Consider the following 16,423-nt stretch of genomic DNA (forward strand, 5'->3'; position numbering starts at 1 on the left):
TTCCCCCGGCTCTGAACATGAGGGATTGCTGTTTGGAGGAGCCTAGTCGTGAGGAGGGTGACAGATAAGTGAAATTAGACCTTCACATTGCTATTCCCCAATGGGGCTTACTCGAGTTAATTATAGCTCTGAGACCCCAGCCAAGCAAAAGTCACTCAAGAATTGGCCAAGGGATCAGTAAGTAGCGACTTAACAACACTGTAAACATAACACATGCTTTTCTTGTTGGTGGGGAAACATTCGTAAGCGGTGGCCCTGTAAGGTGAATCACGTTTTTAAGTGATGAATGAAACCGGCTCGTATTTTGCAAATGACAGCGTGCCAACATGGAAGAGGCGCATTGCCTTTATGTTTTCGGGGGCAAAAAACGCTTATGTTGATATGTGAAAATATTGTGTTGTCTGTGAGTTTGCTTGTCGCTCTTGGACTTTGCATCTTTGCAAACTTTGATTTGACGCAGTAACGCGCTGACTGTCGGCGCGAGTTGACTCGAGTTTGGGGGGAGGTAAACAAGATGGCGACAACCTGACGGGCAGAGTAATACGAAGAGTCCGAAAAATATGAAATGATATGCAACTTGGCTGGAGTTACGCTTTTGTTCGTCTGAGGACCGACATATGACAAACGAATAAAGCCTGCGACCGAGCAAAGATACATGCGGATTTTAGGTGAGTTTTCCACACCGGAGGAGTTGGCAATGAACTAGCTAGCTAGCAGTTTACATTGGGACTTGGACGCAACCCCGGTTAGCTTGCGTTAGCGGGATTTATCTGCACGATTCTGTGGTCGTCAGGGCATGTTCTAGTTTAGGATTAAGATACACACGCGGACAGTTAGATTTGACTTGTTCCAACATCACCGGTAAATGGGAAGCGCTTGGCTTGACGTTTGGAGTGTCAATGATGCCTAGCTAGAGCCGCATCTCGCCGCTAGCTTGTGTGACGACGTTTCGCGCATCCAAAGTCACGTTCGCTTATTTTGCACTTCACATGAATTATTTGTTTGTAAAGTTCGTGGACCAAGCTACATGTTTTGTTCAAGGTATCCTCTGAAAGTGCAATACAGCCAGCTAGTACATTCAAGCAGATAGGATACGTTAGCATTCTGGCTAGCAATTAGTTGAGCGTAATACATTGACATTGCTACATCATTTAAATTTTGCATTAAACGTTGTCACTGAAGTATATAATTATTAATACTACCATTATTATGCAGCAAGTGATCCCCCCCCGGGACCCCATAATGGTCCACCCGATATTTTGATTGGCTCCCAAATGGGAAAACTTAGTTCAGACCTGTGCAGTTTCACTAATGTTTAAATGACCCTTGTTTTCTAGGCAGCCGAAATCTCGGTGGAATGGAGGACACCTGAAGTCAGGAGGAACACACTTTCAGTAGGGTTGGTCTTTCTACAGATGTGCAGCTGACACTGCTGCATGAAATTAGCAGTGGAAGTGTGTTTGGATGCAGTCCACGTTTACGTGGCCCAAGGCAGACGATAACAGGCAGCATGGATCCTTGACAGAAATGTGCCACATGGCCTTAAACCAGGGCTGGTCGTCCCTACGTAAGGCTGAATCAAATTAAATCAAATAGAGCTGAGGGTACAAAACAAAACAAAACAAAAAATATTTTTGTTGAAGTGCATTTGTCTCAAACAAAAGGCACACAATGAAACACTAATAAGACAGCGGACCGAATACATTTTCACGTCAGTGTGCAGCTTTCAATTAAAAATAACAGTAATGTTTACAAATCTGGACTGATCCCCACCGCAGCCAGAGTTCTCTCTCTCTCCCTCCCGCCCACATTCAGTATTTATCTTTATTACCTCTCATTTTCGGGCCAAGAGGTTAACAGTGGATTACTCTCCGCCACCAGGAAGATTTGTTCCCAAGTAGTTTGCACACGACGCTCAGTCTGTGGATCAGTCATGAGTACCGGGGAGATACATCACCTCAACTACCTGAATGAAAATGAACTGATGGAGATGGACACGTTCATTCACCGCATCGACTCTACCGAGGTGATTTATCAGCCACGGAGAAAGAGGGCGAAGTTGATAGGAAAGTACTTGATGGGGGATCTGCTGGGGGAGGGATCGTATGGCAAAGTGAAAGAGATGCTGGACTCTGAAACCCTCTGCCGCAGGGCTGTCAAGATACTGAAAAAGAAGAAGCTAAGGAGGATTCCTAATGGAGAAGCCAATGTGAAAAAGTGAGTGTCCTACCATCTTGTTTTTGTACTTAAATAACAAATGCAAAAGAATGCTGTGTAGGGCTGAAACAATAAATTGAAAAAAATAGATAATTTCCACTTATAGCACTTCGTGTAGAAATAAGTTGCTGAGCCGGGAGGAAAGTTGATCAGTTTGTACGTATTTGAAAAGCACATTAGAAACATATTGATAAAATGTAGGCTAAATGCTAAAATCATTGTTTTTCCATAATGCCACGGGGATTATTAATCACTTGTCTTCCCTCCCCTCATTCTGTCCCCTTCCTGTCCTCTTGCCCCCTGATTCAGCATTTCTGGATTTTCATATTTTCTTTTCCGAATACCAGAAGATTTAATCACACCATACATCATTAAATATTACTGCAGCAGCCTGCGCTAATTATAGAGGAAGCATGAGGGAGCAGTTGCACGGGTTCACAAAGGCAAGAAAGTCTTGACGATAGCGTGTTTATAGAGCGTGAGCGGTGCGTCCGTTCGCGTTGGCGGACGCCATGAGGAGGATCCTGGAGCCTGCCGAGGCTTGTGTATGTTTGTGAGGATGGTGTCATGTCCGCCATTGGTCTCAGTGCTGTTGACTTTGCAATGCCATTTCCGTGACAACAGTCAAGGCGAGACACGCCTTTGTTTGGGAATAACAGCCCCATACATGGTTGTTTTGTTTTTTTTTTTTTGTTTTTTTTAAAGCGGGGAGGGAGTGTTCTTTCAGGTAGTGAGTGCAATGCATTACTACAACAACTAATAACGCCCGTCATCCTGACTGTTCTACTTTTTATGTTATGCCCCAAACGTGTGTAAATGCCAAAAAGCAAGTTTAATTGTTTTTTTTTGTATAATTGCTAATGCACATATTTTGTTTGCCCGTCTGTGATGTCATGTCAGTTCCTGCTAGCCTGTTATTGGGGTCAGCGGGAAGGAAATGGTGTGGCAAGGGTTTATCTAATTGGTATTGGGTAAATTTGCTGTCATGCAACAGATGTGACTACTTAGTTGATTGCATTCCCTTTTTACTCGTGCACTCGGGTGCCGGCTTTGAGTATTGATTCGGGTGAGACAAAGAGAAGGACTAAAGCCAGCAGTTTGTCAACTCATCAAAGGCCACGTGGCCGGGCAGCTGCTGCCCGCACCGTTTGTGAGGACTTTTTGTTTTGCCATTTGTTGCTGACGCCTCGCCTTTTTCATTGTGCGGCACATCATTAAATAAAAAAAGGATTGTTTCTCTAGTACGCCAAGGCGAACTTGCGGAGGTCGTGTGAATGCTCCCAATGATGATGTGAAGGTGGTTTAGGATGAATAATTTAACTGTCCCAATACCTTTATTTATTTATTTATTTTTATTATCATTATTATTATTTTTTTGTATATGTCATTGCTATGCTAGATGCATGTTGTTTGTGATTTATGATCCTGTCCTTTTTAAGTGCTTTACCATCATCTTGTGGCGTCTATGTGCTATTACAAATCCCTGTTCGAGGGGTATAAATTATTCCCAGGTTTTTCACCATTTACAGCAAAGCTTGTCCTCATTGCTCAGTGATGAATGTTGAACTTCCCTGGGATTTTGTTTGGCGCGGTGGTTTTACGAACGACTGTGGAAAATGGCAAAATGTTCATCTAAAACTCCTCTGATTAGTCATTTTCATGTTTGTTCCTTCCTCACAGGGAAATTCAGCTGCTAAGAAAACTCCAACACAAGAATGTGATTCAGTTGGTGGATGTTCTCTACAATGAGGAGAAGCAGAAAATATATCCTTCAGTGGTTTTAGTTGCTCGTTTCTTGTCATCGTTTCACTTGAATTTTTTAATGGTGATTGAAAAGAACCATCAGTGGTCCTTTGCTGTTCATTGGGGTCCACGTGCATGAGTATCGTCATGTAAGACAAGAGGACTTTTACATAACTAAAGACACGTTTGTACGCCATGCAACCTACATTCACGATAAACGTATTTTGGATTCACTAACTCTGACAATACGTTAACATTATCTCTGTCAAGACATGCATTTTGCCAAATTATTGTGTGACCGCAGAGTGCATCTCTTTATACGTTTTCATTGCCCTTGACTTATGACTTACGTATATGGTGATGGAATATTGTGTGTGCGGGATGCAAGAAATGCTGGACAGCGTTCCGGAAAAAAGGTTTCCTATATTTCAAGCTCACGGGTATGTCTTTGTCGTCTCCCCCTCGCTCTTCTCACCCCCTCTATTTCCATATTTGTTCTATTTTTAGACTTATCCTCTTTGCACCAATGGCTCCGGGTCTAAATTTAGATCTTGAACTGCTGTGCGTATACTTTTCAAAGAACGGAACGGGTAATTGCATGAATGTGTAACTTGTCTCAAAATGCGAGAGTCCCTGCGCTGAACCTTTAATCTGTCTACACCACGTGTCAAAGTCGAGTCCCATAGGGCAGATCTGGCTCGCAGCATCATTTTATGCCATCCACGAAGGCAAATCATATTGACTCCATGTTTCTTGCAAATTGTCTATACTTTTCATGACACTGAGAGATTGCCATTTTTTTATTTTTTTGGCATGCATGGTGGGGGTGGGGTCTATGTTGTTCGATTGCTGGTTAGCACACTTTCTCACGCACTTTTTACATTTTGTGCAGGTACTTTTGCCAACTCTTAGATGGCCTTGAATATTTGCACAGCCAGGGAATTGTTCACAAGGACATTAAACCAGGCAATCTGCTATTGACCACAGATGGGGCACTTAAAATTTCTGATCTGGGGGTAGCTGAGGTAAGCTTACGCACTCATTAAATTCTTCTTCTTTTTTTTCTTCTTTTTTTAAATAAGTAGAAGAAAATGGATGCCCATGGACTATATGTTGAAGTTTACTGTGCTTCATCCAGGCCCTGCATCCATTTGCAGAGGACGACACGTGTCGCACCAGTCAGGGCTCTCCGGCCTTTCAGCCGCCGGAGATTGCCAACGGCCTGGACACCTTTTCAGGGTTTAAAGTGGACATTTGGTCGGCGGGAGTAACACTGTGAGTCGTCACAGCGTTTGACCTTATTTGCACAGTCTCCACAATTAGCCCAGTTATATTTATGTAATATCCACAATTTGCTTTGGCCGCAACTGACACACAGGCGCTCAACAGTCAACACACAGACTGTCTTGCAATTAGCTCGTGAACAACCGGCCGCTGTTCCTTCGCTGACTCCCACATCACTTAGCAGGCCAGGACCTGTCGTTTAAAGCGACATTCACTCAAAGTCACTGATACAGTCATGTGAGGATGATGCCTCCAAGTGGACAACAATACCTGTACCTCACACTCTTTTGTTGATCATTGTTCAATATTTTTTTGTTATTCAGGTTGATCAATTGGATAAGTAGAATAATCCATTCTAAATATATTAGATTAGACAAGCGGTACCATCGTTGTAAAATGATATTCAAAACCATAGCAGTAATTCCCTTCTTTCCCACCCCCCATTCAGATACAACATTACTACAAGTCTTTATCCGTTTGAGGGGGACAACATCTATAAGCTATTTGAGAACATTGGGAAAGGAGAATTTACTATTCCTGAAGATTGCGGACCTCTCCTCTCAGACCTGCTGCGAGGTGAGTGTTGAATATGTGGAATGTATCTTGGTGGGGCAGATCTTGCCCGCCACACCCATTTTTACGTGGCCTGCGAAAGCAAATCAAACATGTCAACTTCAAGGGAAGTTGTCATGACAATGTGGCCGGTGACAAAAATTAGTTTGACATCCTTGCCTTAAGTGATAACGTTAAAGAAAACTGACGTTTGAGGTCTGATGCAAATAAGTGGCTCTCAAGTGGGGGCAGGAGGGAAAACAGTTGGGCAAGATTTTCAGATTTTGTCTCCGTTGATTTTACGTGTGGGCAATTCCCCGGTGTAATCCCATTTAAGCACGTGTGTACAGGTGGTAGTAAATATTGTTTATTATGCTGTCTTGGTGACAAAAGTAATTGCAGAGTTTTGCTTAGACTGTAAGTTTGCAGAATGCACAGGAGGAGGAGAACAAAGGCACGCTGCAGTGAGGCTGCACTGGTGTCCTTTATCAGTGTGTCCACCTGGTGGCGCTGTGACATTTGAAGTCATTGGGTCTCCCTCAACCCAAACGCACACACATGGTAGAAATCCCTTCAGCTGCTGACGTTGTTTCTATTGATCTGGAGCCAACAGCAGAATACTAAACACTCCAACAGGGTGCTGCAACGCCCCTTGTTAAAACAAAAGAAGTCAAGAGTCTTTCATGGTAAAACTCGGTCTTACTGTATGTCAAGGCAAACTGCCTGTGAAATCCTGGAGAATAAAAAAAAAATGCTGGCGAGACTGAGGTAGAGATCAAGACGTGAAGCTGAATCAGAGTGCTTTCGTTTAAAAGTGCGCTCTGTCTGCAGCTTTTCCTTTTATGGCCATGCCCCCCCCCCTCCCCCATTCATGAATGTCTCCATGTGGGGGAGGTGAATTCTGCAATTGAAAGAAATAGTGTTGGCTTGTTTGATCAATGGCTGTTGAATTTATAGCTCCACACTGAATAGAAAGGGGGTGGGGGGGTCTGCAACTGTCACGGCATCATGAGTCTTCTGGTCGCCACCCCTCATAGTGTGTGACGTCTGTGTCTGATGGTGCATCATATCGGAGATAGCCGGCCTGTAAAATTGTCTAAAATAATCCCAACGCTATGATCAGCGCTACTGGGAGATTGTTGTATTATTAGGTCTGTGTCTGCAACACATCACTCTGTCTCATCATGCTGACATTTTGCTTTTCCCACATTCAGCCCACACAAGGGCCAAAAATGTATTTTGTCGTTCATAGCGGATTAGTTTGCCTCGACAAAATCCCAGATGAATTGTTTCACTGTTCACTTCACACATCTCTTCATTTCCTGCACTCGGTGACCAACACCCGCAGCGGCTCCTCTTGTTTTATGTTGAGAGGGAAGAAATTTCATCTGTGCTGTATGTTCAGCACATTTGACACTAAAGTTGTATTCAATTCAAACTTGGACCGAATATATTCCACTTTCGACAATGATTAGAAACAGGGGTTCTTTGGTTTACACCAGTCCTTAAAGTGGCAACGTCACCCAAATTTGAATGGAAGTTTATTCAACTCATAGCCCTTAGCATTCAAGGAGTCGTTTTCGGTTTCAGAATCATTGCACAGTACATCGCTGCAATAAATGAGGGTTCAGTGTATACGTGGATCAGGGTAAACCGAGGAAGCCCCCGTACCTCATAGCATTTAGTGAACAGCAAGCCGTGTACATTGCTGTACGCTCACGCACAATGGGGTGACTTGAGCATTTTTTTCTGAGGTTGTGATTCAAGTGCTCCCTTTTTTTTCAGGAATGCTCGAGTATGACCCTGCAAAGAGGTTTTCCATACAAAACATAAGACAACACAAGTAAGCGGTTTCTGATTTGTCATTTTCCATGAAAGCCAATGGTTGCAAATCCTAGCTGAAGGCATTCACTAAATGGTTACCGAAGTGCAGTATGTCATTGACACGCCACCTCTACACTGCTTCGATGTGTTCTTGCTAGCTGGGTGCGTAAGAAACACCCACCAACGGAGCTCCCCGTACCCATCCCCGCCAGTGCGGAGAGCAGGGACCCTTGGCGCAGTATGACAGTGGTGCCCTACTTGGAGGATCTCCATGGCTACAATGAAGATGATGACGACGAGCTTTACGATGGAGAGGACGAGATCATCTACACTCAGGATTTCACGGTGCCAGGTTTGTGTGCTCTTGAGGGACTTTTTCAGCCAAGGTTTCAACACGATATTCAAGCTCTATGTTCTCTAGTTGTCCGATAATGGCACTCTGACGACTAGACTTTATAAAAACATCCAGAAATAATGTAATCAAACAGACAGCATACATCATAATGTGTACGTGCGGGCGCGCGCCTTGGCCACCAGAGGGCAGTATAACGCATGCACACTGCACACGAGGAAAAAAGCAAAGTCTTAACACGCAGCGGCTCGTATTTCAAAGCTTGCATGGGACAAACAAGCTACCAAAAAGGCGCAACCGTCAACCACCGATGCGCTCCTTTGACAAATGTCACTGCCAAAATGTTAAAAACAGTCCCACAATAGGTTCACACGGAGAACAGCAAACGCCGCAAGAGGAAGAAAAAAAAAAGACAAAAACAACAATGCTGATCGGTGCTCCAATCTGATCGGTGGCAACCTGCCATCAAAAGTGGCACATACTCACTGTGCTTTATCAATGACGAAATTGACCACGTCCCAGAGTTGGTTTTTTTTCTCTCTATAAAGAATTCACAACCTATATCAGTTGCTAGGCAACAGCATGAAATGATGAATGCAGTCTGTGCTGGCCGGGCATCTAGAAGTGGTGCCCCACTTAGGTCCAATTGGAGCTGCAGAGTGTGAATGAAGTGTCCTATAAATAGTACAGTGGAGATGGTTCTGGTGTTGGGAGTATGAATGGTTTTTCAGGATTCACTCTCACGTGTGCAGAGCAATGCTGCACCTCTAGCAAATGCTCTTTAAATGCGTATAACGTTTCTCTTGAGCAGTTGATGCATCCGGGCGTGTAATATGAACATGGCATCATCCTTGTCTCCGGTGTTTATTAATTATGCCTTCTTTTGGCCCTTTGTAAAAATCCGTTGTCCGTCCTGATTCCGCGATGCTGATTTGTTCGCTTTTCAATGAAATTTTGAAATAGGCTTTACGTTCAACCATGCAATATAGTTAAAAAAGCTTTAGTCTATCAGTAAACTACTCTAGCACAAAAGTAGTTATTATGAGAATAATTATTTGTATGAAAAACACTTCTGGGACATCAATGGAAACCAGTCAGCTCAGAGCAATGTCTGATTTCTGGTCAAAAGTCAGAATTTTTTTCCCCTCCATCTGCCAACTTTTAGGTCAAGTGGCCGAAGACGATCACGACCCGGGGCACGCGGACTACAGCCCACCTATGGCCAAACCTGTTTGCGTGAACGGCACAGAAGTGGGGTCTCTGAACAGCAAGGCCAAAACCGAACGACGGTCTTCATCCTCGTCCAACCCCTCGCGCAAAGGGATGTCCACGGCGAGCAAAATCCGCAAGCTCTCCACCTGCAAGCAGCAATGACGCCCCCCCCCCCCTCTCCTCTTCAGTCTCTGGTGGCAGCAGTCATCCGGTGAGTGGGTACTGAATAAGGAAACTGGGTGCCAGGTCCTGAGGCTTCTTTTAAACTCTAAAAATTCAAGTTTAAGGAACAATCTTTCACACTACAGCAAGAGTAGAGACCAACACATTATCATGCAGAGGGAGAGTGACGAGGCATTGAAGAAGTGTCGAGAGAAGCAGGTATTGATATTCAGCAATTGCCACAGTGACTCATCGCGTGACTGCATAAACCGCGTCGGATATTTCTATCACAAATAGTCACTGTAGTTTGGCTCGTGGGCCACATCTAGCACACCCGGTCTCTGACAGGCCCTCACAGTCACCATGAAGATAAAATAAAATGTCAAATATGCGTTGTCTTTATTTCGGAAGTTGCGCTTTTACATGGACGCTAGTACAAACTGTAGCAACCCAGCGACTCTCAAAAATGACCTTATATTGGCGACATACTTCTGCACGGCATAGACAAAGTTGAGGTTAGCATGTTGGCTTTGCCCTCGACAAGCGTTCCAATTTCTCATGTAGTCCTTTTGCAAATTGAATCGGCCACCCTTGCCCTTTGAACAAACTGTCACAGTTAAATTGACTGCCTGCTGGCTTATATTGACATACAAGGCATCTGGAGTTTTACTTCCTCATTTCTTATTAAATTGCTAGTAGATAACATGAGTCAAGACTCCACTGAGCAGTATCAGGGCGCCGGGATGCGGCTAAAAAATACAAAGTTCTATCTATCTGTGTTTTCCCAAAGTTCTGGTGAAGTCATCTCTTTCACACTGTGACATACACTCCCAGCAAGCTTTGTTCATCATCACTGCAGTGCAGAGGAGATGCAGCGTGTTAATCTTTGGAGGCAATGACTCACCCCGAAGTCGACGCCGCTCTTTTGTGCCACTTTTCTCTCGATGAGTTGAGATGTGTGAAGTGTCACGTAATGATACTTTTAGTTTGCCTCTGCCAGTGTGCATCACTTTCCTGTCTCTTTTCCCCCTTCTCATAGGTGGAGCTGTCCCCAATCCTCATCTGTCTGCAGCGGACACGCTTGTGAGGGGAAAACCTGCTGAAGTTTGACAAAAAGCTCCTCGTACCTCCGTGGACCACCTGGCTTTGTAGAAACGTGTGCTCTGAGAAAGGTTGCGGATGGGTGGAAATGTTCCTCTAAATTTCCAGAAAGCTTGGTAAATTTCCAGGGAATTTAAGACGGCACTTTTTAAAAAAAATATTCCAAATTGGAACATGTCATTGGAAATTTTTGAGGGTAATTTATATCGCATTCAAGCATCAATGTGAAGGTCATAAGCAGTCATCCATGCAAAATACAGGTTGGGGGGGGGGGCTCTTCAATAGAGCTGTGACATATCAGAAGCTTGCTTGTAGCTCAAATTTGGTCTTGCGTAAAAAAAGGGGGGGTGGGGCAAAAAAACTTAACGTAATGATGGGTCTCGTTGTCATTTTGAGCACTTGCAGAAAATGAAAAATGGCCAAATATTTTCGCATCATCCTGACTAAAGCAACCATTTATGTTCACACTTCCACCAGGGATCATTTCTTGACCGACTGGTGGAATTCAAGCAAAAAACTCAAGCTGGGATCCGACTGTTCATGAGACAGGTTCGTTTGAGCTTTCTGGTGATGTCGCAATAGCGAATTGAAACCAAACGGGCAAAAATGTTTCTCCCCGGTGTGCGTTCTTGTGTGGACACGTTGAAATGTCCCTTCTGAGAAAATCTTTGACCACAAACTTGAGCAGGCAAAAGGTTTTTCACCAGTGTGTTAACGTGTTGAGTTTGGATTTTATTCGAAAACCACACACACTGGCCAGATAAACCATTTTCCTGGCCAGTGCGTGTGTGTGTGTGTGTGTATTTGGATTTTATTCGAAAACCACACACACTGACCAGAAAAACCATTTTCCTGGCCAGTGCGTGTGTGTGTGAGAAGAGATAAAATGTCTTATGATTGAATTGCTACTTCGACAACACATCAGTCACATTAACGAACCTGTCTCATGGACTAATCCCATCAGGAAAATGTCCAATTTCACTCTATTTGTCAGAAAAATTATTTACATCCTGACAGGCAGACCAATGAAATGCTTCTTTCTGTCAATAGAAAGTGCAACAATTCATCAGCTTTGTGTTTGATTCAACAGGCCCCGACATTTCACACCCCAAGTCGATTTTGTGAATAAATTGAGACCGGAATCCTTTCAGCAGTCCTACTTTTTGTGACGTTTTTGTTTGGGTCGAGATTTTTCTTATGTAACACATACAGTACATCTTTATTTTCACAACAGCTGCATCTCGACAGAACATTTAATATATAACGATACAACATAAAACATGACCAATCGTTTGTCACAAAGAATTATTTGGATAATTGTCTGAGATCTTAAGTGTCCAAATCCCAGTTTCAACCTCAAGTAAATATTCTGTAGTTTTTCTCATCCTCCATAAAAGCAGATTGGTTTTTTTTTCTCTCAAAATAAGACATTTCCCATCACAATGATCAACATTGTATGACTTGTTACTGATGGTATAGTGTTACATATGTTCAGGGTTATGACCACAAATTCATCGATGAAAATGATCCTTACTTGCAGCACATGTGAAGTTGTACAAACTATGTCTGGTGGGAGTGTGAACATTACATCACTCAAAACTGGTGGTGGTTGTCAGGATTTTGCTGAAATCTCTGGAGTGGTGGAAAACGAGACCCCCCAAAAAACCACTGGTCTTTTTGGGAGGTTGGAGGCAGTATTTTGTCATTTGTAATGACTGTTTGAATTTGGGAGCAAGGTCATGCATGCCACTTGAGTCACAGGAACACGACTGTCCTTTAAAAAAAAAAAAAAAAAAAAAAGAGGGAGTGAAGTCATGCATGCCACTTGAGTCACAGGAACATAACTGTCCTTCAAAAAAAAAAGTCATTTTTCAGGAGTCTCGATTTTAATTTTTTTTTTCCCCAAAGCTGTCTTCTAGTTCCCTATTAAGATCCATCCTTTAATTTAGCAAATTCTCATGGAACATTTCCAGCTTTCTGGAAATTACCGGGAAGCCAAGCCCTAAAGGACACCTCAAAGATTGGAGCAAAAGCAATCGGCAACGGTGGTCGATTTTCCTCTTGCACGTTGTCACTCCCTCAATCTCCCGACGTCACACTTGGTCGTGCTGTCTTCCCTCTGGTGAGGGCCCAAATGTTGCACTGGACTTTGACACAACCCGTCGTTCATGTTTCATCTTTGCCGCTGTGTAGCAGATCCTCAGAGTGGGAGTAGCGTGAAAGGGATGTTTCTCCACCGAGTGGGGCAAGTTGCAAGCGCAGCCAAGATTGCCAGGATGGCGTTGACACGGGACGGCATTAAAACGACTCCGGTTCACAAGCTCCTCTTAAAGGTGCAGTTTTTGGGGTTTTTTTGTTTTTTGTTTTTTTTAAGGTGTTTGCGAAATCTGTATAAGTGGCTTTTGACTACCTTTTTGTTTTTACGGAACCTTATAGCAATTTAAAGGCACATTGTGATGTGTGTGGGGAAAGAATATTAAAAGTGGAAACGCAAATACGATAAATCTATTTTTCAATAGGGACGAAAAGCTGCTTAAACATTGATTTGATGTCCAGCTTAAGGTCCACGTGCAATACTGAATTTTTTTTTTTTTTTTAAGTGGTTTTGATCCTCACTAGTAGGACAACTATGTTGCTTTGTTTTTTTTTTTGTTTTTTAATGGTTTTGATCCTCACTAGTAGGACAACTATGTTGCGAGTGAGGAAACTGCTATAGTTTTATTGACAATTATGCTGGTTAAAATCCAGCACGTCACTGATGGTTCTTGAAGCATGCAGATACGAAACATCTTTATCGATAGAACGCTTTCACAACAGCTGCAGCAGTAGAGTCCAACGGTGCCCACTTCTGACTCACTCATAATGTAGCTCTCCTACTCATGTGCAAAAATGACATACATGAGCGGAATAAAAGCACCACTCGTGAGATGCAGTTCTAGTACGCTTAATTGTCCGCTAGTTTGGACGGCGTCATTGTACGTGGACTTTAAGCTGGATGCCGAGGCCATTTGAGTGAATGCTCCAGAGGGTTTCCGTCAGTCTGCGTCATGATGCTCTTTTTCACCAACACACAACCTGCATGCTGTACAAAGCTGCACGAGGACGGACTGGATGATGTCTTGTTCGGGGAGTTCTGCTTTTTACCCCCTTGAGTTTTGTTTTTCCAATGAATATTTTTTAATTATTTATATAAAAATATCCCAAAAGTCTTGTTGATTTTTTTTTTTTTAAATTCCAATTGACTGCGTGAAATGCATCGAGCTAAACATAAATCAGGATTACATTTGTCTTACATTTGTCGCACACTATTGAATTAATACACGAGTTGTTTTGGGGGGTTGTTTTAGCTCGCACTCCTGAAATGTTGTCGCACCACTGAAACATTCCTGAATTTCATGAGGTCACCAATGAAATTCTCTCTTTCACACAACACACACACTACTTAAACGCTGACACTATTGAAAAGTGTTTTTGGCTCACACACCGAAGCTCATTTCCCCCCGCTCACACTATTGAAACATTACTGAACTGCTCTCATACTTTACCGATTTTTTTTTTTCCCCACCACTGACATGACTTTTGTTTTTCCTCACTATTGATTCTATTAAGATCGTAACAGTTTGGGCTGACAAGCATACAATTTGTACAATGAAATATTTCTGACTATGCCCCTGTGCTCAGACTCGTATACACTTGAAACTAACTGCAGTTCACCATATGAATGCTCACACACTACTGAAAAAAATAAGTAGATGAGCACATTCCTGTGATGATTTGTGAAAGGATTTTAGTTGCGTATGAGAGCATTTCCGTTGTGGCTGTGTGAGAGGAAACCCTGAATTGTGTCTCTGACGTCTCATCTTCTATTAACCAACGTTTGACAGTGCCTGCTAACGTCTAATCCCATCGCACCAGCGCGATTCCTGTCATCCACTCACCTTTCTCTTGCGCACTTCTCCCCGGAGCTGCGGTGTTGTGTAGTGCTAATCACATGGACAGGGGCCCCGCATCATCACCCCCCCAACCCCTGCGTTTGGAAGCCAAGCCTATCATCAGCCCCCAACTGGGAGAACATCAGAGAGCAGGTGAGTCACGACTATTTGTGGGAAGGAGGGAGGAAGAGTGCTGCACTTTGTACGTCACCAAGGTGAAACAGAGAAGGGCTGTTTGAAATCGCGCTTTCTCCAACATGTAGTGAGGTGGCTATTTTGGAGTGTTCCGATGTGTAGAGCGGTGCTTCTCAAATGTGTTAGCCCAAGTGCCACCCAAAAAAAAAAAAACTGATCATATGTCTCCAATACCACTGTCGTACCGAACATTACAATCCCATGTTCAAGTAGGCTTAAGTGGCTATCAAAAATATATATAAAACACGACAGAGGTGCCATGAAGTACAAGTAATTAAGTACCCATTAAGGCATTCAGTTCATGACCGTGCTCGTCATCTCCAGAGAAATGGAAAAAAAACTGCCCCCTCCTTATAAAAAGAATCTACAAAAAACAAAATTGTAATGACATTTTTTATGACAAAACAAAGTGGCACTCTATAATATTATACTTGATCAAAACATTCAGTAATTGTATTTTTTAAATCAATTTTTGTCTCACTTTCTTCTTCAATTGTGGTGCTTATTCTGTTATGCTTGCCTTGGCCACCTGGGGGCAGTAAGAGACACTGATACCCTGTACTGTTGTAAAGTATCCCCACCGCAAGGTAACTGTGGCGACACTTAGGAGAGCTTGGGCCTACCCGGCTGACTTGGGGTGAAAAACAAGGTGCACCCTGGACTGGTCGCTGGCCAATCACAGCACTCAAATGGACGCTCACATTCACATCCACCAAAAAAATGTTGGCGTCTTCAGTGAACATGACATGCAGGTTTTTGGAAGTATGAGGGTAACCATAGAACTGGAAATGGAATTTATTGCGGCATGTGGGAAATGATATGGCCGCTTGGTACAATATGAGCAATAGAAATCATTCAATTGCATTGACACTTTGATCATAGTATGGGAATGACCAGAAAAGCATGATTACTGTTTTTTCCCCTCCACAACATATGTTGGTTTGTTAAACAATACATACAATATAAAGCTCAACATGTGACAGACACACACTTATCAATTCCAGCAATATCTCTAAATCGCAAGTTACCAGTATTGCTATTCAAATATTCAAATGCTTTTGTCTTCCTTCTCCATTACACCATTCAAGCTTCATTTTGGCTGTTTTGCACAGTGGGTAACTTTATGCTCATATGACAATTGTGGGGATAATAGGGTGGTACAGTTACAATAAGTTTAATGGTGGCGGCAATTTGACCCTATTCCATGAAAAAAATAAAATAAAAATGCCACACAACAGATAACGTTCCACATGGAAGGTTCTACTGCACGATGTGCAAACCGAGGAAGACTCTGGTGAATGGTTTGTTCCATAGTAAAATTTTGGTTTTAATTGCTGCAACTGAAACTTACAGTATGTACCAATTCAAGGGTGGATAAAGGGGGGTCTATTCTTTTATAAAGCATTGCCATTATAAATAGACCAGTAATACAGTTTGTTACATTTGTTGCATTCATTTCATCACCCCGCCCCCCTACAATCAGTTAGTGTTCTCTTATTAGTAAAATAAGTACGGATAGATAGATTTTAACTCAGGCGTTTTGATTTCATTAAATTATTTGTTAATTGTAATATATAAGATTTTTTGAATTAAATCGTATTGAATGCAAAACACCTCCGTATTTGAGCACCAGTATTAGATTGTGCAGGTATACCTAATGTTTTGACCCATAATGAAAATGAAAACGTCCACGGCACAATGGGGATGAATTGTTTTGGTCTTGCTCCGCAAAGAATTCCCTGCCATTATTACTAGACATATACCCAACACCGAATTCCATTCGTTGTGCCAAAAACACTCTTTACCCTAGTTATTTAGAGAGCGGCGTAAACCTTGCTTGGTGGTGTTT

At 42.8% G+C, this 16,423-nt stretch overlaps 1 protein-coding gene across 3 annotated transcripts; it reads left to right on the plus strand.

Moving 5' to 3' along the window:
* Window positions 1-355: 355 nt before the first annotated feature.
* stk11 (serine/threonine kinase 11) lies at window positions 356-10,788 on the plus strand. 3 transcript variants are annotated; one of them, XM_019856854.1, is made up of 12 exons: window positions 356-668; window positions 1,338-1,567; window positions 1,882-2,217; window positions 3,898-3,981; window positions 4,311-4,400; window positions 4,853-4,985; window positions 5,099-5,235; window positions 5,693-5,820; window positions 7,582-7,639; window positions 7,779-7,972; window positions 9,138-9,395; window positions 10,386-10,788. In XM_019856854.1, exons 3-11 carry the CDS (start codon window positions 1,934-1,936, stop codon window positions 9,344-9,346), a joined length of 1,317 nt encoding a protein of 438 aa, XP_019712413.1. In that variant the 5' UTR covers window positions 356-668; window positions 1,338-1,567; window positions 1,882-1,933; the 3' UTR covers window positions 9,347-9,395; window positions 10,386-10,788. The 3 variants fall into 3 exon arrangements, 2 of the variants coding, with proteins under 2 accessions (XP_019712413.1, XP_019712412.1); XR_002166465.1 differs by having other exon boundaries at window positions 357-668; window positions 1,338-2,217; window positions 9,138-9,399; XM_019856853.1 differs by having other exon boundaries at window positions 357-668; window positions 1,338-2,217.
* Window positions 10,789-16,423: the final 5,635 nt, after the last annotated feature.

Source organism: Hippocampus comes, unplaced genomic scaffold, assembly GCF_001891065.2.
Source record: "Hippocampus comes isolate QL1 unplaced genomic scaffold, H_comes_QL1_v1.1 scaffold105, whole genome shotgun sequence".
Taxonomy (NCBI): Eukaryota; Metazoa; Chordata; class Actinopteri; order Syngnathiformes; family Syngnathidae; genus Hippocampus; species Hippocampus comes.